A 21,299-nucleotide genomic window follows, 5' to 3' on the forward strand; every position below is an offset into this window, starting at 1 on the left:
GACAGTAGGGCCTCCAGTTAGCTTTCCACTGCTGTCACTACAGCATTCAGCTCCAGCACCCAAATCCAGATCTGAGCCCCAACTACTAACTGAAATAGCAAGTGTTTTTCTCACTCACCTGCTCCCAGGCCTTTTCAGTTGCTGATGACATCCTTCTCTCCATCAGGATGGAAAAAACTTTTCTCCTGTCTAGATAGTTTCAACCACCCAAAGTTAAAAAAAGAAACTGGAGCAAAATATGAGTCAGGGATCTTCCCAGCTGGGGTGATGGCTGTGCTCTTCCAGTGCCCATTCTGGCTGAGTCAGGGCATCAGAAACTTCTCTGAAGAGCCACTGGAAAGAGAGGCTTCAAAAGACTTTGAGCAATAAAATCAAGGCCCAAAAAAAGATTTTATTTTAAAAACAGGTTTGTGGGTTTTTCTTTTTGCATTCAATTCAATACATTGTCATTCAGACATCACAATACTATATACAGATACACAACATTTTTAAAAAGCCTATTTCTGATGAACATTGCAAAAGAACACTGTTTTGTAATGCGTCAGTGGGAGAAGGTGAGGGGCCCCCTAGCACCAAGTTGGCCTTGAAGAGAGAACTGTTAGGCAGCGTCTACATTAGCTGGCTTTGTGGGGGCCCTTATTTTGGCTTCCTGGAAGAAAACTGCTTTCCTCTGGACAATCAGTAAAAGTGAAAGTATGAGGCCTCTGTTCTCAGCTATTGCCATCATGGAGAAGTGACTGGAGAGGGATTCTGCTGGGGGGCCCCAATCTCCATCCTGTGGTTCTTTATTTATTTATTTTCTTTAAGAAAAAAAGATTCTACTTCTTTATGGCCTGGAGAGAGAGAGAGAGAGAGAGAGAGAGAGAGAGAGAGAGAGAGAGAGAGGAAAGAAGAAGAAGAAGAAGAAGAAGGAGGAGGAGGAGGAGGAGGAGGAGGAGGAGGAGGAGGAGGAGGGAAAAATATTTAGAAGGCTGGTTGAGTTCTGACCTTGGATTCCTGTGTGATGACTGGGAGAGCAGAACAGAGGAGGCAGTGGAGGCAAAGGCGGCTCCTGAGAAATTCAGTTTCCTGGTTGAGGGGGGTAGGTGGCTCTTAGGCCAATTCCAGCTTGTGTTGAAACAGAAAGAAAGAAAACCTATGTGCTGCCTGTACTCCAATCACGGTGCCTGACCCCTAATAATAATCATTAATATTAACACGACTTTTAAAATATGCACAGAAAAATCCTAATTGGGAATTCTTGCCTAACTAAGGAGTGCAGTAGGGACAGGGAGCAGGGGGGGACCGGAAGGAAATTTTAAGCTCACCAGGTCCTGCACTGAGGTTGAGATACCTCAGGAGGATCCCCTACCTGCTGGGCAGAGGAGGCAAGAATGGGTCATTGGGGTTCTCCAACCCTGCTTTGTTTGCAATCATTGGGCTCTTCTTGCTCTTCGCTGCCACTTGGCTTTCTTACAAGGAGATGGGGGGGCGAGGGGGGGGGAAGATGGGGACCGGCAGCTTTGCTCCCACAGCCCGCCAGGGACCCACCTCCAAAGCTGTTGAGGCCCAGTAGATCCCATCTAGATGGGGGTGGGGGTTGAGGATGGGGTGGGGAGTAGGGGGACGGCAGGGCGCCCCGCCCTTGGATACTCTCTGCCTCCCAGCAACGGTTCCTCTTTCTTGTTAACATTAAATATTCGTCTGCACCGGCGAAGGGTCCTTCGGTGAGTTTGGTTATGGTACAAAGCGGCGACATAAATAGAGGGGGAAGGTGGCCGGGTGGGCGGTCAGGTGGAGTGGAGATGAGGCGCTTTCGATTTGCTGACCACCTTCTTCTCTTTGACTCGACGGTTCTGGAACCAGATGGTGACCTGGCGCTCGGAGAGGTTCGTGGTGGCAGAGATGCGCCGGCGCTTCTCTTTGGTGATGAACTTGCTGGCCGCGTATTCCTTCTCCAACTCCTTCAGCTGCACCTTGGTGTAGGGCACTCGCTTCTTGCGCCCGCGCCGGTAGCTGCTCACCTCAGGCTGTAGGGGAACCACGTCTAAGGGGGGAGAGAAGGCAGGCGGGCAGCTAGTGAGTCGTGTGGCTGGACCCTGGACTGGGCTGCGGGCATCGACACCGCACCGCAGACTGGGCGCAAAGTTCTGGCAGGGACTCAAAGCGGGCCAGCGGATTGCCCCCAGATCTTTTGCTCTCTAGTAGCAAGGCCACGACTGAGGTGAGGCCACTGTGGTATTTTTCTCTGGTTCAAACTTTAAAGGAGGGGGCACAAAATACTCAGTCATCAAGATAAATAATACTTGAATACAATGCTTTAAAAAATAAAAATGAATGCAAAATATCCATGATGAACAAAGTATCAATTTTTTAAAATAAACACTGGGACAGTATTACCGATTTTCCTTTTGTCTTGGGCTTCATTATGGCTTGGCACAGCAATCTGTGTCACTAGAATCTCTGTGTCACTAGAATCTCTGTGCCCTTAGAGGGGTCCCTTCAAATTTCACTCTGGTCTGCAGGCCTTCCTGCAGTGAAATCATTTGGGCAGCCATCAGCTCATCCTCTGCTCCAGTATGAGAGAGAGATGTTCTGTCGTAGGTTTGAGGAAGGACATGTCGGGCAGGGAGATAGCTGCAGTTGGCACCGACCACTAAGTGGCTGCCCACGGCTTTGCTCACTGGCTCTGCACTAGGAATCTGATGCCCGCACCACTAGACAGAGAGAAGAACAATCCAGGCGACACCAGCCTGCGTGGGAGCCCATCAGTCTAGGAGTCCAATTTAGTGAGCCACTTAACAACATCCAAGGTAGGAGGCCCTGGTCCTGAGATATAGAGAATCAGTCCTTGGAAGTAAAGGGTCCATGCCTCAGGGTCTGTCCACCAGAGAAGGCACCAGGAGAGCCCTTCTTGGGGGGTAAAATCAGCTATTCACATAAGTCTATAGAAAGAACTCAATGTCCCCTAGCCCCCACAAATGTCCACCCACCAAAACAGAGCAAATTCTGCTCTGCTCCAACCCCCTCCCCTCTCCATTCTTCCAAAGCCGAAGAAAACTCTCTTCATCCCATGCAGGAATCCTAACCCTAAATCCTCAATACCTTGTCACCCTAACCACTAGTAGTTCAGTTTCTTTATACTCTGAAAATTTCACAGAAACCAAAACCAAAAATCTTGTCACTTGTACCCACCTTCCACTCCACCCTCACCTCTGTCAATAAAAAGGTCATAGCCACACTTTCAAGGGGAAGTGGGAAACTAGGGAGATTGTCTAAATAAATGGCCCCTTAATTTTTAAAATATAGTTATTAGACTTCTTCAGACAGAAGCTCGTGAAGAAGACAGAATATTGGGGGTTTCTCCTTCATTCTCTACCCTTTGAGAGTGTAGAAACAGTCCGGAGTGAAAACACAAAGTTCTTCCTGAAATGCTGTTCTCACCCCACCCTCCTACAACACCTTCCCTATACCCATTCCCACTGGGACCCTTATCTCTATAGGATGGAGAGAGATGACTCCTGAGAAAAAGTGCTCAGGAAGAATATGGGAGAGGGGGGTTCCAATGGCCTGGTTTGGCTGTCTTCGTGATGACAATTTCTCAGGAAAATTGTTGGATTTGTCCCTTGTCTCTGCCTAGGTATGAATAGGCCAAGGTTTTATAAAAATCTGAAAAACAAAACAACTTCACTTTAACAGAGAAGATCCTTTAGGTTAAAAATGATTTTTTTGTACAAGATAATTTTTTTTTAAAAAAACCTCTCAGTTCTCAAGTTGTTTTTTACTCTTACAGATGTAACTATGATTCAGGAAATTGATGATTCTGGGACAAGAATAATACAGAGAAGGTAAGTAATGATATCATGAGGTCATTGTGAGGTTTTCTTTTTGTTTGTGTTAATCCCCAGAACTTTTTTTTCAGGATTATTTTAGTAAAGTCATTTACAAGATGAGAATTTGAGGCTCTAGACTGGGTAAAATAACTTAAGTTTAAGATTTTAAACCCAGATTTTTGGACTCAACATAATGACACAGTGAGTTCTCAAATGGAAATAAACCACCTGATACAATCCAGCTTTAAAATATCTCCTTTTCAAAAAATAAAATAAAATAAAATGCCTTCTTATCCCTGGAGAGCAAAATGGAATAAAAGTGCATTTAATTCCTGAAGTAAGCAGATAATTGTCCTCGTTGTTGTTGTTTTTCCCCTCACTTTCTGTAAATGCTCACAATTACCTACCCAATTTTGGGTCCCCCAAACCCTAACTCTAATTTTCCAATGAGGTTTAATCAATGCAACCCTAAAAATCAGTTTTAAAAAACAAGTAATTGATTTAAGCTGGCTATTTTTCTCTGTAGAATACCAGGATTGATTTGGCCAAGTTTTTCATGGGTCAGACCAAACTGCTGGGGATTTTTTAAGACCTCCTGGGGAAATACCTTCTATCTTGCCTTCTCACAGAAGCCTCCTTCATTGTCTGTTGTCTTGTCTGAAAAGGAAGTGGGATCCACAGATGTGGGAACATCTAAAGCTTAGACCTGGAATAGTGTCTATACTGCCTAACGTAAATAGGGGAGTTGGCTAATTAATATTACAATCAACCCTTCCCTACCTCCCCCCAGAGCATACACGCACCCAAACCACTTCACACCTGGGAATCTAATAGACACCTTTGAGGAGCAAATAAAAATCAAATCAATGCTCAGCCATAGCTTTCTCTTGGAGCTCTGTGTACAGGTCCCTACTGCTCCCTCGCTCTTGCCCACTTACTGCCACGACAGAGCTCTGCAGAGGACCCCTTCTCAGCTAGAAATCCTAGTTGCTCTTCTCAACCAAAATCCAAAGGCTTGTCAGTAGGTACTTCAGCATGGCCCAAAGAACCCACTAAATGTTTTTCTCATTCTCTCTCTCTCCTAATCCTCTCTGTCTCTCCCCATCCTTTCTTTGCTGATTCTCTCTCAAAATTTCTGCCTCTCTCTGAAAAAAAAAAAAAAAGTCTACACTCACCATTGGAAGGAAGAGGAGAGAGAGAGAGAGAGAGAGAGAGAGAGAGAGAGAGAGAGAGAGAGAGCGCGCAATGAAGCAAGGGTCTGTATAATTGGGAGAAGGAAAAAGCCACAACACATCTTGGCCCTAATTATTTGGATCTTTCTGAACAATTGCTCCATCTCCCACAGCAGCCCAGGCTGCCATAGATGAGGTTTCTCAGAGCCAGAGGCACTGAAGAGAGACAGTAGTGTTTATGCCTAGATGCTGCGGAACAAACCACAATTGCATAGACAGAGTTATCTGGAAATCTCACTGCTTCTAAAAGATCTCTGTGTGGGCAGAAAGATGGAGGGTGTCTGAAGATCATTTCTTTTTCATCTGCCTATTGCCTGGACCTCTGCACTCACTGTGATACACCAGCCTGATTCTATTTCCACACAGGGAGTGTTTGAGCACATAGCTGCTGAGACACACTGGGTTTTATATCCATTTCCATGCTGTAATTTGCATGCCATAATTTGCAAATGTATTACATCTCAGTTGGGCTATATATTTTTTATTTCAAAGCTATTTTTCTCTAGGAGGCTGTGATCACAAAGTGTTTATTTCTAGTGTGTTTTTCCCCCCTGGGAATCTTTAAAATGTATATTTTATTCAAAGATATTTCTGAGCTTCTCTTCAATCCTTCACCCCTACTCCACTCTCTGGAATACATAAGGATGCCAGAGAAGCTCCTCTTCACTTCTTCACATTAAACCCATCGCCCATTGCTCCAGACCTGCACTTCTGCCCAGAGAGGGCCTGGTGGGTATATGCTCCCCTGTCTTTTGGCCCTTTAGAATGGCCTACTGGCTCCACCTGCTCCAAGAATTCCTGCTAGATACCCAATTCCTAAGGACCTTTCCATTTGGGAGAATTGGGGGATTAAAGGGCCATCTCTCTACATGTGAATTGCCTGTATTCTAGAAATATATTAGTGTATATTTCATATTAGGTGGTTAATAATAGAAATTTTATTATATAAAAATATTATCGCCAATGCCAAATATGTAATGCATAATACCATGTACTAAAATTCTATCATCCTTAAATCTTCTTGCAACCAGAAATGGGGTGCCTAGGGTGGGTTCCACCGGGGTATTCAGTTGTATGTTATATTGAGTAGTCTCAGAATATTTACAAGAATGTTATTTGCTACACTTTCTAACATAATTCAGTGATATTCTCACCATATGCCCTTTCCCCAGTCCCGGATGCAGAGGAATTTCGGGCCCACTCTTAAGAGGTCTTCAGTCTATATTTTCCAATGAAAATGTCCCTAAGCCCATATGCAGAGCTGGGGGACCTCTGGGCAATATGGGGAGACATGTGTGGCTGCTTTGGGCCCCACTGGGCCCCTGTGGACGTTGGAAGGGAGCCAGTCGGCCCTCTCTCCCTGAGCTCTACTTACAGGCAGAGCAGACTGAAGCTCTGGATTTGTTAGATCCCAAATCCTGATTTCTCCGTGCGGTGCTGAATTCAAAGCTCCCATATGGTTTTTAGAAACCCTTGGGTGGGTTGCAAGATCCCCTCCTGTTTAGGGAAAGCCTCATTTAAAGAGGAATAGGGCAATGGTGAATTCCACGCCCCATACCCCACACATAGCCAGACAAAACTGAGGGGCTCTCAGCCTGGGCCTGGACCCCAGGTCCCTTCAGAACAGGTCTTCCTCCCCTACATCTCTCATCCTTACCACCTTCTTTCTGTGTTTGAGGCATGGCTAACTCTCTCTCCCCACACTTGGGGGAGTTAGCAGTGGAAACACCCACATTATTTGAACTCAGTATACCAGAGAGAAAAATAAAATTTATATCTCAGGAGAGGGCTTCAAACTTCTTTCTCTACACCCTCTCAAGAGAGATTTTAGCTCTGCTCCTTTAACAATTGGGAAATTCATGGCCAAATTTTTTTAATACATAAAAAAAGAAAAGAAAAAGGTAGTATCCTACATTTCCGTAGACCGTGGCAAATCGGACTCCTATTGAAAACACACACACACACACACACACACACACACACACACACATGCCGGGAGCCGGTCCATGCACACACACACAACTGTCTAGTGCCTGAACGATCTTGGAAATTCTGGCAAAGAAAATGGGGGTTCTTATTTTCCCCCCCAGTTATTCGGTGGGTTGTGGGTTTGGGGCTGGTGACTGTGGATTCCAAGGTACTCTAGGCCCTCCCCACCCCCATTCCTAGCCGGAAGCGGGCTTCGCCCGCACAGAGCCACGCGCGAGACTGGAGCCGGCTGGGGGAGGAGGCGGCGAGCTACCGACTCGAGCGCAGCCGGCGGCCCGGCGCTCGGGCGCCTGTGATTGCTTCACTCTCAGCCAGGCAGCTTCGGGGAACGTGTCGGAGCAGATTTCTTCCCCGGAGCATTCCTCAGCGCAGCTCGCCGGGCCAGCTCCATCGGCAGCCCAGCAAAGCCGGCGCGCCGGGACCAGACGGCGGGGGTGGCTGGGGCGCGGAGCCCGGGGGCAGGCGGGGCGGGGAGGGTCCCTGGCGGCGGCCGCGGCACTCGGGCCCCATCCTTACCTGGAAAGGGAGACTTCCAGAGGTGGGCGGACTGCGACTGCTCTTTGGAGCAGTACACCTGACTGTCCCAGCCGTTGGAGAGAGCCCAGTGCTGGTAGCCTTCGACAGGGATGAGCGCATCGTGACGCGGCTCCGGGTGCCCGCTGATCCCAGGCACCACCGACACGTCCAGGTAGCCGGGCATCGCCTGGTAGGAGCTGGCGAAGCTGGGATAGAAGGCGAACTCCTTGGCTCTGGACAGGTCGTCGCCGGGCAGGGCGCCCGACGGCTCCGGGTACTTATCGCCCGGGTGGTAGGAGCAAGGCTTTTGCTGCAGGTTCACGTTGTGCGACAGGCGGCAGCCGTAGTAGCTGCCACCAAACGGGTAGCCGTAGCCCAGGGTGGCGCTGGACGAGGTGGGGGGCGCGGGCGGCGGGGCGCACTGGCGCGCCGCCTCCGGGGCCGGGATGTCCGTGTAGACGGCGCCCTGAGGGGCACCCAGGGGAGCCGGTGGGCGGCCCAGCACGGGGTGGGGAAGCAGGTCGCGGCAGTGGCTGGCCGGGCAGCTGCTGCCCAGCCCGTCCATGCTCGGGGCTTTGCCGGGGCTCGCTCCGCTGCAGCCGCCCCCCGCTCCGCCCGCGCTGCCGCCTCCCCCGCCGCCGCCGCCGCTCTCCGCCGCGCTGTCCTCATAGACGTACATAAGGCTCTCTGGCCAGCGCGGATGCAGGAGCAGCGAAGTCGTCATGACATGATCTGCGCGAGCTTTTTAAAAACTCCACTTGCCAGAGGCAGCGAGCTGGGGAGACACCTCGCTCTCTTTTCCCCTCCCCCATCCCTCCTCCTGTCCCTCCCCACCCTCCCCTCCTCCTGGTGTTGCCACCTCCCTCCCCCAGATTCCTTCTACGCATGCGGGGACACTTCATTAAGAAATCCGCCGGCGGCCGCCCGCTTCCCCTCCACACCCCTCCCGCGCCCACGTGACTCGGCCAGCGCGGAGCGAGCCGGGCCCGGTCTCCTGGAGTTCCCACCCCTCCAGGTGGGGCGGGGCAAAGTGGAAAAGCTCTGTGCTGATTGGCTGTCAGGAGGGGCAAAGAGGTGGGCGCTGGGAGATTTAAAGGGACAGGGCAACGCCCCCTGGCAGGCCCCGGGGAGGGAGAATGAGGAGGGGGGCGGGGAGGCTGAATTTGGCCGATGCAAAGGGGTCTGGAGAGGCGAGGACTATTCCTGGGCGTCTCCCCCTAGGCTTAGGATGTCTATGCGGGAGACAAATCCCACCCCCCAAAAGATCGCTGTGAGTGGATTGGGACTTGGAGCTTAGGGTGAGGGAGAAACTGGGTCTTTTTCTTAATAAGTGAAGAAACTAGAAAGCAGGCGTCAGCGCGCGGGGGCAGGGCGTGGGGAGCCCGGCTGGGGCCAGGTCGACTCCCCTGAAGCTCACTAGGTCCCGAAGCCGGGCAGGAAGAGAGACTTTCATGACGGGATGGCGTTTCCATTTCCTACTTCCAGCCACTTAACCTAAAGCCCCAGTTTTCTGAAAGGGACTCTGGTCTGCAAGTCTTTCTCCAGCGGAACCAACAGTGCTGGAAGGATGCGATGGCTCCCCTCCCGCCCCCGCGCACAGATCACCATGCGGAGTAGAGATGCTCTCAGTGAAACATGGAGAATAAAAGGAGGGAAATGGGAAATTGGGGCAATAGAATAGGCTGGTATTTCAATATACAATAGAAATAAAAAGCCTCGGAGTGAGATTTTTCAAAGAAAGGGGGGCGGAGTGGGGCGAGGATTAGGTCTAGGAAAGCTAAAAAAGCGCTGGATGTGAATAAGAGCACCCCTGCTCTCATATCTGTGTACAAAAGGAAACTTGAAATGAGGAAGAGATGGGAGGCCCCAGGAGGACCGACCTCAGCCCCGGCCGGCCCTGGGCCGTTAGGCTGGTGTGGGCCAGTGGGCCGGGCAGAGCCGGGATCAGTGCAGTTTTAGCTCCTTTATAGTGTGAATTGTTTTCATGCTTTAAAATTGTCCCATATTTCAAAGGACAAATTAACACCAACTTACGGTAAAGCCCCCCCCCTTCTTCCCTCCCAATCTCCCGACTTACTTATGGGCCTTCCTATGCCCAAGTTGATGCCTTAACAGAGGCAACCCTTTCCAGGGCACATCTCGGTGGAATTGAGCCAAGTTCCCTTTCTGCACAGGGCCTCCCTGAGGAGAAGAGGTCATAAAGAGAGAGGGGGAAAGAGGGGAGAGGGGCTGCAGCATCTCCCTCTTTTCTGCCCCTGCTGCAGCGTTTACATGCTGGGTACTCCTGTCCAGGCAGCTCACAGTAACCTCAGGCTAAGCCAGACCCACTGGACCCCGCCAGCCCCAAGAGCAAATGGCCAGGTCTATTCTGAGACCCAGCCACGCAGTCTCCCTTCTTCCTATAGGGGAAGGTGGTGTTTGAAGATGGAGAGCATGGAGAGGTCCTGGCAAGGGTGAGTTAGGATAAGAAACTAATCTTCATCAGTGTGATCAACATCCTTATATTTCGGAAATCAGGTTTCAGGCTGGGCTGGCAGTAGGCAGAAAATACAACAGAAAGGTTACAGGAGCAGGCAAGCAGGCTAGCATGAGGGGTGATGACGGTAGAAGGAGGAGAGAGGAGCCGAAGTGAACGTAGGTCTTTCTGGGAGCTCGCTCCTGGCTGGGAAACTGGCTTCCCTGCCTCCGGAGTCCAAGGTCAAGGTGAAACGAGGAGAGTAAACTTGGCCTGGCCGGTCTAGACTGGGTCTTGTGACCTTGCCACCCCCCCCCCCCGCCACCCCCCTGCGTCTGCCTGTGTCCTGGCTGGTGGGGGTAGGTGGGTGGGGAGGGTTTTGGGTGGGTTTCCAGCCAAGAGGGGAGAGGCGGTCCTGAGGCCCTGGCTTCCCCTCCCGTGATGTGTGGGATCCCTGAGGAGTGGAGAACCAAGGCGACAGGGACCGTGCTCTGTGGGGCCACGAGGACAAACAAAGGGCCTGAAATGCCCACTGCAGTCCCGGGGCTCCCTCCGGGGTACACGAATGCTCTAGGCTAGCCCACTGCTAGAGGCCCCCAGCTTCTAGGAGTAGGGGGCAGAACCGCGGGGAGGATCTGGGTGCAGGGCTGCCCAGCAATAAATAAAATTAATGGTATGTTCTTTTCCAGGTTTATATAAGGACATTAACTATTCCTATTGCAATGAGATATAGATTTCATTAACCCGGCAATTTTACAATTCCATTTATTAGGGGCACTAAGCGGCCAAAATTTAGCGACAAGAGGAGAAAGCTGGAACCAACGTCCCCTTCGTCAAGGCCAGTCTAAGAAGATGTAGGTTCCAAGAGACGCGTGGAGGTGAGAAGGCTGGAGGGGAACGGCCAGGGCTCAGGGAGTTAAAAGCGGCCGGTGCAGTGTCCTCATGCTCCTTCTTTCGGTTCCCCAAGACCTTCCGCGCCTGAAACTGCCGGCTCCAGGGCCGGGGCGCGCCGAGCCGGGCGGGAGGCGGCGTTGCCAGAGCCCGCGGGCGGGCGGGCGGGCGGGCGGGCGGCGGAGAGCAAAGCCTTGTTGGTTAATTAACTTTAAGCCCGGGGTCGCTTCTCCCTCCTCCCCCGACAAAAATGTGGATCTCGCTGGGACACAAATAAAACCAAATTAAACACTCCGGGAGAATATGCACCACTGGAAACGTAGTAATTACACCTCCGAGGCGATCCCGCCCTAGAAAGCCGGGCGCTGCAACCCTCGGCTTCGCGCTCGCCGCGCCTCCCCCCCCCGCCCCCCCCGCCCCCCCCGCCCCCCCCGCCGGGGTGCACACACTGGGCGGCGGCGGCGGCGCTGGAAAACGGACGAAGTGTACAGGAAATCAAGACCAATGGACAGGAGTGTGGCTCCCGGTCTCTAGTTGCGCTGCATTAGACTACAGGAAGATGGGAAATGGCCCGGCAGCGCTGGTCGGTCGGAAAGCCGAGCTCTGCTCTGGGCTCTTTTTACAAAGGGACCTTTGCAAGGGCGAGCTCCAGAGCCACTCTGCCCTCAGCTTCCTCTGGGGACTGAGTCCCAGCTAGGTTCAACTCTGAAATTCTTTTTCTCAAAGGTGATATTCTTTGTGCCTCCTCACTGGACGTGTGTGACGTATGTGACGTTAGGGACAGTGCAGGGTGCATGCACTGTTCCGCACATGCCCTTGTAGGCACAGCCCACATGTGTTTCTAAAGATGCCCAGCCCTCTGCCGAAATCCTCTATCGCCAGTAAAGACCTCTGCGGATCTAGCCATCCCTCTGTGCCCGCACTTAATTTACATGCTCATTTCTACTTAGACATCCCAGAGGAAAATGCCAGGAAAAGGAGGAGGCCGATGCCCGTGTCTTTCTGAAGCTGATGGGTGGGATTCCTGGCCCACTGTATTAAAGACAGAGCCGGAGGTGGCAGTTCATGGCATTGGCAGCAAGAGGGTGCAGGACTGAGGCATACACGTGGGTGTAGCTTGCGTGCCAGGCAGGCTAGGGAGAAGGATGAGAGAAATGAGCGCGGTGTGCCCCTTATTCAATACCCAGATTGTCTTCTCTGGAAATTAAGCATTAGTTGATTTCTTCCTTCTTCTGTTTCCTCCATATTCCAGAGAAAAAAGAGCTTGAAGCTCTGAAGCTCCTGCCCCCCCCCCCCTTTTATGGGAGAAAGTCCCGTTATAAAAAGAGGAGGTGGGTTAAGGCTGCAGGAAAACAAAGAGCTTCACCACCATGGGGTCTGGATTCTGGCCCCCGGACTTGGGGCTTTGGTGGTTGGGCAAGGATTTGGGGGGTCCCTTTCCTGTCCAGGGTCCAGGCCGCATGATAGAAGAGGAAATTTATGGAGGAGAAGGCACATCAGGCTTGAACTATCCAGGAAAGAAAGGAATTTTAAGATGGAGGGGCCACTTATAGGAATGGGTTAGGGGTCCAAGGAAAGAGCCCTGAGAGGAGAGTGTGTCTGAATTCGGAAGAGCCTTCCACACACAGTCGGAGAAAATTCCTGGTGAGTTTCAAAGGGTGGTGTTGTTGGGGAAGGAAAAAAAAAGTGGCTGATCCTGGCTGGGGCTCCCTGGCCCTGCCAAGCCCTCTCCTGGCTGCTTTCCCTCCACCTCTGTGGGCTCTGGAAGGTTGCTCGGCCCAAGGAGCATGCAGACATGGATGCCACCTCCCAGATCCTGGGTCCCTCTGGAACCTGCTCTACTTTAATGTCTCCACACCCACAGCCTGGCCTCAGAGAAGAGCTACCCGGGCCTCTCCTCCCAGTCTGCGAACTCGCCTCCTGACCAGCGGCTGCCATCCTGTCCTCTTCCACATTTATTGTTTTCCCTCCCTGGGCCCCCAGTTTGGGGGAAAATGGGGCCAGGATGGCTGAGACAGCACCTTTCTCCTAGTTTCAGTGTTTTCTGCTCTCAAACCCAAACTTGCCTTCCTCCAGGCCTATCCACTCCCCTCTTTCAGACAGTAAAGAGATCCACTCCCTTCTGCTGCCCACTCAGGGCTTACAGTTTGGGGAGCCACACCAAACTGTCCTTTTTGGTTCTGCAGGGACCTACATAGGGGTCCTGATTTAGGTTGTTATTACCAGTCTTTTCTTGGATTCTCCTCCGGCTGCCCCTAATCGCAGACCCTGCCTGGTGGTACACTGGGTTTGGGCAGGGCGATCAGGTGACCCCTTCCATGGGGAACTCTCAGGAGACCTCCAGGGTCCCTACTCTAACCTTCTTTCTTCCACTGCTTCCCAGCCCCTGCCAAGCTCATCACAGAGCCCCTTCCCAACCCTCCTCACCCTCTCCTTCCCCAGGCCATCTCTTTTCTAACCCTCATCCCTCCTGCTCCCTTTTCTTTTTTGGCAGCATCTCAGCCAGTCAATTGCCCCCCCCCCCTCAATTGATAAAAGAAGTTCAGGGGATAAACACAAAGTTAAGAAATTAACAGAGTATCTCCTCCCCCTTCTTTCCTCTCCAGGGCTCCCACCCCTACCCCATCCTCTGCTGTGGGAGAGAGAGCCCTCTGTCCCTTTCCTTTCTCCCCCAAACACCTCCCCCTTTAGGAAGCCCTTCAGAAACAGACAAATAAAATCTCTCCTGGTTTTAGGGCCTGTCTGAGAGGGAAGTCCAAGTTCATTTTCAAGTTAGACAGGAGAGCTGAGGGGGGTTGGGCAAGAGGTGGAGGAGTGTTGACTGGGGGCTGGAGTTGGCTTCCTTGCAGAGATCTAACAAAGGCCCCTTTTGGTCAGAAAGCCAACAAACCAAAAGCTTGGAAAAGGTATTTATCACTTTCAATCACTTCCTCCATCTTTTAAAGTTTAGACTTGGGGCTCCTAGAAAGGAAGTAGGCATGCACACAGATGCCACCTCCCAGGTTCATGGGTCCCCCCCCCCCGCCCCCTCTCTCTTTCTCCCACCTCTCTCTAATTTTCAGTTATTTTAAAAGAGAATATGGAAAATAATATTTTCCCCATCAGGGCAAGAAGGGGCTGTGGATTCCAAAACAGCGTTCTTCTGGTTAAAGTAGATTGTTTAACCTCTCCCAGAGAAAGACTAAATATAAAAGGCATAGCTGAGGGCTGGACATTTCAACTCTAATTAGGTGAGAGACCCCATTTATGCCACCATAATGCTATGAACTGGAGTTTGGTGGGGCCCTAAAAGGCAGATGGTAGAGGATGCATATATATTTCAACATGGGGAAGAGAGAAAGTTGTACTCCAAATGAATCACAGCCTAGCTCCCCTCATGACCAGACACCCTCAGAAGTCATCGCAGAAGACATACTCTGATCACTCAGAGAGCAGAACCCCCCAAATTAAAGGACCTTCAAAAATGCCTTATCAAAAGAAAGAAAATTTAATTTCACCATCTCCAAAAAAAAGGGGGCGGGGGTGGGGTGGGGGAGTGAATACCCAAGACTCCACTAAAGCAAGAAAAGAAACCCCTCTTTGAAAAAAAAGAAAAGCCACCCTTGCATGGGGCCCATGGAGCAAAAGGCAGGAGCGTGCTTGGCACCAGAGCCCCGCTAGTGGTGATTGACTCAAACTTCCTAAAATATATATAATTTGGTGCAGTTTTAGTGACTGAAGGGAAACTATCCCTATGATATCCTTGGGGAGATGGCGGGGAGGCTCCCTTTCCTCCTGCCTTCTCTTTTTCACCCAAACTTCCCTTTCTCTATGGAGTGTTTAAAATAACTTTTTTTCTCTTTATTGTGGTGTTGTCTTGTACATGCAGCAAAGTCAATGAAACCGAAAGAACCAGAAAGGAGGATGGGGGCATTCATTTTCTCTCTTCCCAAAGATGACTGCACTCACTTGCAAAGTCAGAGAAACATTAACTCAGATAAGAAGAAATAGAGACCACCCGAGTTTTCAGGCACTTGGTGACCTTCAGCATTTCTGGGCAGAATGGTTGTTGAGTTGGGTTTTTGGACATTCCACATGCTGGGGAACATGTGTTGCAATGGATGTGCCTTGTACTTGGAGAGCATGGAGACATTTTCAGGTCAATGGTGACGGGTGCTGTTGAGGCAGGCTGATAGGGTGGGAGTGAAAGGAAAGGAAACGCAGTTAGGATGTGAACTTGAAGAAGACGCCCATGAATCCAGCAACTCCAGCTCTCTCTAGAGGTGGCCTTCTCTCCTTTGGCTGGGCGACCAAGTAAGCAAATGGATGGGAGAAAAGAGCATCCTCAGGGTTTTCAGAGATGCAATTCTTAAGGCTTGGGAGGAGGGGACCTGTGCAATCCCTTTCCTATTCCAAGGCTTTAGGAAAATCCCTTTCGGCTAGAATCTGCATTTGTGATTTAAAGCACTCCTACATAACTCTTTTTTCCCCCTGTGCTTGGCTTATTAATGAATTTCTCTCTAAAAAGTAATAGAGATTTACTTTTCTTTCATCTATTATAGACCTATCATCTCTAGACAAATAAGTATAGAATATATGCTTTGTTAAGGGAACTTTAGATAAATATTAATATATGTCCATGGATACCCATATCCATATGATTAGGTAATCTTTGTAAAAATTTTAAAATATTCCCCTTGAATATGACAACATAGTCATGCTTACTTTAAAAATTTGTTTAAGTATTTAATTGTCTTCATGCGGATGCTAAGATGTATGAAGGGGGTTTGATAGATCTACAAAAAGGATATATGTTGGCACAGATGTTTTTAAATCCACCTCCTCTAGTGTTTTCTCTGATGCGGTTAGCAATTAAATGGAAATTGTATTCAGGCGTATGTAAGGCAAAAATACTTTTTTAAATGTTATTTTAAAGAGAGAATAAAGACACCAGGTCTGAGGCTATCCAGGAGCAACTTTGCCGTATATGATTCTCAGACCATTTCCCCAGCCATCTTAGGGGAAATACGTGGCTGCCAGAAACCAAGTTGCTGCCTCACTCAAACGGGCAGAATCCTTGTTTTGGGTCTGTTCTTCAGCACAATGTTTCCCCTGCAAGGATTTTAAAAGATTTGGGTCACTCCCGGAGCCTGATTGGCGAGTCCCCTCAGGCTTTCCTTCTCCCGTTAGGATCCGAAGTCCCTGAAGAGATAGCAGTCACTGCGGCTTTGCTCAGTGCTCGGGGAGGAATGGGGCGCCAGCATCTTACGCCTTTCTCTGTCCTCTCTGGGTCGCTCTCAAGATTTCGAGAGTTCGTTATTTATTTTAATCGGCCGGTCTTTTTTTTTTATGTGTAGTGATTATTTAGTATTAGATTTCAATAACTCCTATCAAGGTTACGCTTGGTGAAAGCCGCCTTCACACCGGACAATAAATGGCCGACACGGAGGACAGCGGGTTCAGTACCCGCTTAGGGAAGCCCCGCTCCACTCCCCGCGGCGCCTGAGCTGATGCAGCGAGCGGGGCAGTCCCGCCCGCGGTCCCGCTGGGTGCACTGTGTGCGCTCTGTGGGCACCTCGTGCTGAGCACACAGGCGGGTGTCTTTATCTGCGGGGTGAGCAGACGCTAATGAGATCCCTGGGAGCTTGGGTGGGTGGGGAGGCGCGGGCTCACCCGGGCTGGGCATTCATGGACCTGCTGGTGTGGACAGATTTGGAGGTTTGGCGAGTTAGGTCCCCCTGTCTCCGGGGCTTCTGTGCTTATCCGCAGGGACACTTCCTGGTTGCGAATTCCTGTTAACAATCACCACCACCACGAGCAAGAAACAGCCAACTTTCTCTCCCTTCTCTCTGCCTGTTCCTGTGGAAAGGACACCTCCCAAAAGGAAAAAAAGGGGGAGAAAAACATCTTATTTTCTTTTCTAAAAATGTCCAGTCTTGAAATATGGAAGTGATAAAAGAAAAATCATACACCAACAAATGTTTTTAAAAAAAAAAAAAAAAAAGAAAGAAAGAAAAAAGATTGAGAGACTCCCTGGTTCAAAAAAAATAAAAATAAAAATGGGGGGAGTAAGTGAATGGGTGGGTGGGAAGGGCTGGAGGCCAGAGGCAGAAAAGCCATGAGAACAGACTGCTGCAAAGCTGGGTAAATCTTAGTTGGCATAGGGTAAAAGGGGGAAGCAAATTATTCAGATGATAGGAATCCCAGTGCTAATTTCTGTGTGGCTATTTATTTGTTGCCATTTGCTGCATATAATACATATAAAGTGGCAGGGCCATGTTTTCTATAGAAACTCTCAATGACAGCATCCCCATACAGTTAGCCATGTTTCAAATGGACTTCTAAACGTGGTGCCCTGTGGATCTACACATTTCCTGTACAGGGTGGGGCAAAAGTAGGCTTACAGTGGTTTCTATGACCAATAATACAATAATTAATAAATAGTAATACAAGAACAAACTGTGTTTTGCATACTCACAACTGTAAACCTACCTTTGCTCCCCCTTGTATTAAATCTTTAGAATACTTTGTACTTTAAATAGTAGGGATAGGATCATAAGCAGTGGTGGATTTCTCTTTTCAAACATTGCCAGTAAGAAATTCCCTCTCATCACTTTTCAAATCTTAGCCCAACCCTTTAAAAAAGGCTTTTCCAAAGCGATTCATCTTGGGAAGAAGAGAGCCCAATCCCGAACCCTCTCCCTGCAAGATGACTGCTCGCTGGATCTGGTGGTCTGGGCCTCTGGGTGCAGCCATTAGAGGCTGCTCTTCACCAGATCCAGGGACAACCGTTCCGTTTCCACCCTGGCCTCTCAGGGCTCACTCCTCAGGGTCTGAACCAGTAGGGATTTCTCAGATGCTCTGCCCAGCTTGGAATATGGACCTGCATCTGCCGGTTCATGGCAAGTGGGGTGGTGCCCAAATTCACTCTGCAATTGCACATTCAGCCGAAAGATTCTGTGGAGCGGACTGGTCCTATCCAGCTTCAATCATCCTGGGAAAACTATAACCCAAATATTATTCCTGCCAAGATAGATATATTCCATCAAGGTAAGTAGAGAATCTGTGCTTGAGCTCCCTTTCCCTCCCGCTGAATTTCCATAACTTTATCTAGCTTCGTGCCTTTTATCATAACAGAAACAACATCCTTCCAGACACCCCAGAAAGGCTCTATCCTTGTACCACCAGGAAAAAGTGCACGAGGACCCAGTCCACCATCCTGCAGAGCACACTGCCCCATCTCTATTAGATTTTCCTCTCTTTTTTTGGGGGGGGGGGTGTCTTTTTTCTGTCCAGCCATGATGAGTCCCCACAAGCAATCCGAATTCACCTTTTCTTAAATTACTCAAATAACCAAAGGTAAGTGGGAGGAAGAGTTGTCCGATGTTTAAAGATGATTTTGCTGTGATGTTTTTCTTTAGAGTGCCGTAGTATTGTCCCCCCACTTCCATGGAGAACCTTGCAGTTGGGACCACCCCACACAGAGGGCCTGGAGAATGAGGTCCATGCTATCTGAACAGGGAGCGTATCTGTAATAACTTCAAAATCTTCCTTGGTCATAAACCCTTAGAACAATGAAGAAGCCACCCTAAGCACCTCCCTCTCCACCATTTCTTCAACCTTTACTTGGTAGCTTCAGTTTCAAGTATTTAAAGGCCCCTCTTTTCAAGGCCTTGGGGACAGAGCCTGCTCCACGTGCAGGCTCATGGTGGGGGGCCACGGGGACTTCATCAGAAAAGATAGTGGGGCCATCACCTTGCATTATTCAAGTTTCTTTCCCAGGGCTATTCAGAGAGCCCAGAAATACTGCCTTTCTATCTAATTCCCCAGCAGCTTCCTAGTCTGCCTTCGAACACAGACGGCCTCCCGCAGCCGAAATGGGGCGGGGGGACGGCTGCGCCCTGAGCTGAGGACTGGCCTTTTCCTTCCCGCCGCTGCAGCCGCATGCGTTCGACCAGCGCTTCCAGGCCTGCGCTTCGAGGGGTGCGGGGCCAGGTGCTCAGAGCTGCTTCTCGGCCGCCCGCAGCGTGACCCGGTGCAGGGGTGCGGACGCGGCCCCGCAGAACCTCCTGCGGGCGGCCGGGGAGAGCGCCCCTCCCAGGGCCCCCCAGGCTGTTTCCAGACACAGTTCAGAGGCCGAAGTCCCCACGCTCCCGCCTGGGACCCGGCCACCCTCTTTTTCTCAGCCGGAACCAAACGAAATCTGCACCCGTCCGACCTCAGGACCCAGACCCGGTGGCGCCTGCCCGTCCACATCTTCGTGTTTCTCGTGCGTGCGTGTGTGCGTGTGTGTGTGCGTGTGTGTGTTTAAGGGAATCGATTGATTTAAAGGGAGCGGGGGAAGCCAAATGGGGAGAAATATGTACTTTCAAACCCGCCCCGCGCCTCCCGCCGCTCCCGGCGCTGGGTCCGCCGCCCCGTCTCCACTGCAGGGGCCGCGCCCCTCTCCCTCATTCGCCCTCGCGTGGCGGTGACCGGTCGCCCCCAAAAGCCGTTTTACCAGAAGGGCGGCCCCCTCTCCAGGCAGCGTCGGAGCGGCGGGCGGTGGCCAGGGGACCCGGCCCTAGCGCCCTGGCCACTCGTCTCCGGCCGCCTGGTCCCCAGATCTTCGAAGCCCTCGCACCGGCTTCCGCGTGGGCGGCGAGGAGCGGGAGGGGAGCGGGGACCCCTGACTCTCCAAGTCGCCCAAACCTCACTCCGAGCTGCTCACGCCAAGGGGCCGGCAGGGTCCTTCTTCATTGTGGCATTGGAGGGACGGGGAAGCATCTCAACGCCTAAGTGTCTACACTAACGGATTGTTTTTTCCCAAAGTGCTTTTCATATATTTACTTAGGAAGCCTTATGTGCTCTTCGCTGGGAGGTTTGACAGACCTTCTCCTCCTCGCCCCCCCCCCCCCCCACCCCGCCGGCATTTGGTTCTTCCAGGAGAGGATGCTTCATACAAAACTCCAGCGAAATGAGGAGAAAGGAAAGTGCTCCCTGCACACAGCATGAAGAAGGTAGTGACTGTCGCTGCAGAACGGAACCTCTGGGGGGAGGGGGGAGAATGGAGACCCCCTTTTTAATTTTTTTAAATTGATTTCAGAGAGGAAGGAAGAGGGAGAGAAAGAGACAGAAACATCCATGATGAGAGAGAATCATTGATCCGCTGCCTCCTGCATGTCCCCCACTGGGGATGGAGCCCACAACCTGGGCATGTGCCCTTGACCAGAATCGAACCTGGGACCTTTCAGTTCGCAGGCGCTCTATCCACTGAGCCAAACCGGCTAGAGTGAGACCCCCTTTTATTAGCGAGATTAAGGTCCATGATATAGGTAACAGAAGGGATTGAGTTGCTTTCAGTGATCCGTCCTATGAACTGTTTGCTCCACCACAGGTGAAACTCCCCCAGAAAGAGTGTGTGTGTGTGTGTGTGTGTGTGTGTGTGTGTGTGTGTGTGTGTAAATATGCAAATTCTTATTGTAATGATCTCATTGCTACCAGATGTGTCTTCTGGTCCTTCAAAATGAGGCTTAAAAAAATTAAATCCAATTTGGGAATTCATCTCATGTAAACTATGATTTTGTTTAGGGTTGAAGGGCCAGGCAATTCCCCTGCCTTCACTGGATTTTACTGGCTTCTGTGTCCTGTGGCAAATTTTACTGGATTCTTTCAGTAGCAAAAAGGTGTTGTTGTTTGTTTGTTTTTAGGATTGCATCCACTTCCAGGCTTCCCAAGACCTAGGGGATTTCAGGCACATCTTCATTACACAAGAGGCCAGAAACTGGAGAAGGAGGCTGAGGGGTGGGTGGGTGGGGGGAATCAGGTTCCTGCAAGTGGAAGGTCTGAGTAGTCAAGTTACAGGGGACTTGTTCATCTTCATGGCCACCTGATTGTTGTCACTTCTGTTCTGTTCTCTCACTGGAGTCCTCTCCTTTTCTCCCCCATTCATCCATTCATCAACACACACCATCTGGAGGAAAGTCTCTTTGGAGAGTGATGATTTTGTTGTTGTTGTTGTTTAAGAAAAAAGTATTATTACAAGTATGCTCTCTACAGTGGTTGAATCATTGGAACTCCATGAGGATTTTCCAGGTTGGTCTCTATAGCAACTCCTCCCCCCAAATCTGGTAGTTCTTCTCTGGGGCTCACAGCTGGACTACATTTCCCAGCTTCCTTTGCAGTTTGATGTGGCCATGTGACTACTTTAGCAAGTGATATGTCCCCATCCCCTCTCTCCCATGCTTTCTGTGTTTGGGTGCCAACCTTGAAGCCCTAGGGAACAGTGGAGACACAAATGGGAAGAGCCTGGATCCCAGAATTGCATGTAGAGGAGAGCTGTCCACTGATAAGGATCATTTGTCCAGCACTTTACCTGAGGGAGAAATAACATTCTATGTGGCTGAGCCTCTGCACATTTTTAGAGTTTATTATTGTCATCCAGGC

General features: G+C 50.4%; 1 protein-coding gene across 1 annotated transcript; it reads right to left on the reverse strand.

The window, feature by feature from the left end:
* Positions 1-384: 384 nt before the first annotated feature.
* HOXC13 (homeobox C13) lies at positions 385-8,329 on the reverse strand. The gene is made up of 2 exons (XM_036302072.1): positions 7,550-8,329; positions 385-2,026 (listed from the first exon to the last, which is right to left on the reverse strand). The coding sequence occupies exons 1-2, from the start codon at positions 8,271-8,273 to the stop codon at positions 1,770-1,772; spliced, it is 981 nt and encodes a 326-aa protein (XP_036157965.1). The 5' UTR covers positions 8,274-8,329; the 3' UTR covers positions 385-1,769.
* Between the last annotated feature and the right edge of the window lie 12,970 nt (positions 8,330-21,299).

This window comes from Myotis myotis, unplaced genomic scaffold, assembly GCF_014108235.1.
Source record: "Myotis myotis isolate mMyoMyo1 unplaced genomic scaffold, mMyoMyo1.p scaffold_m19_p_3, whole genome shotgun sequence".
NCBI lineage: Eukaryota > Metazoa > Chordata > Mammalia > Chiroptera > Vespertilionidae > Myotis > Myotis myotis.

Coding starts and splice junctions, on each gene's coding strand:
- HOXC13 (XM_036302072.1), bottom strand. CDS start 8,273: ATGACGACTTCGCTGCTCCTGCATCCGCGCTGGCCAGAGAGCCTTATG. Junction 2,027..7,549: donor CTGGAAGTCTCCCTTTCCAG/GTAAGGATGGGG, acceptor CTCCCCCCTTAG/ACGTGGTTCCCCTACAGCCT.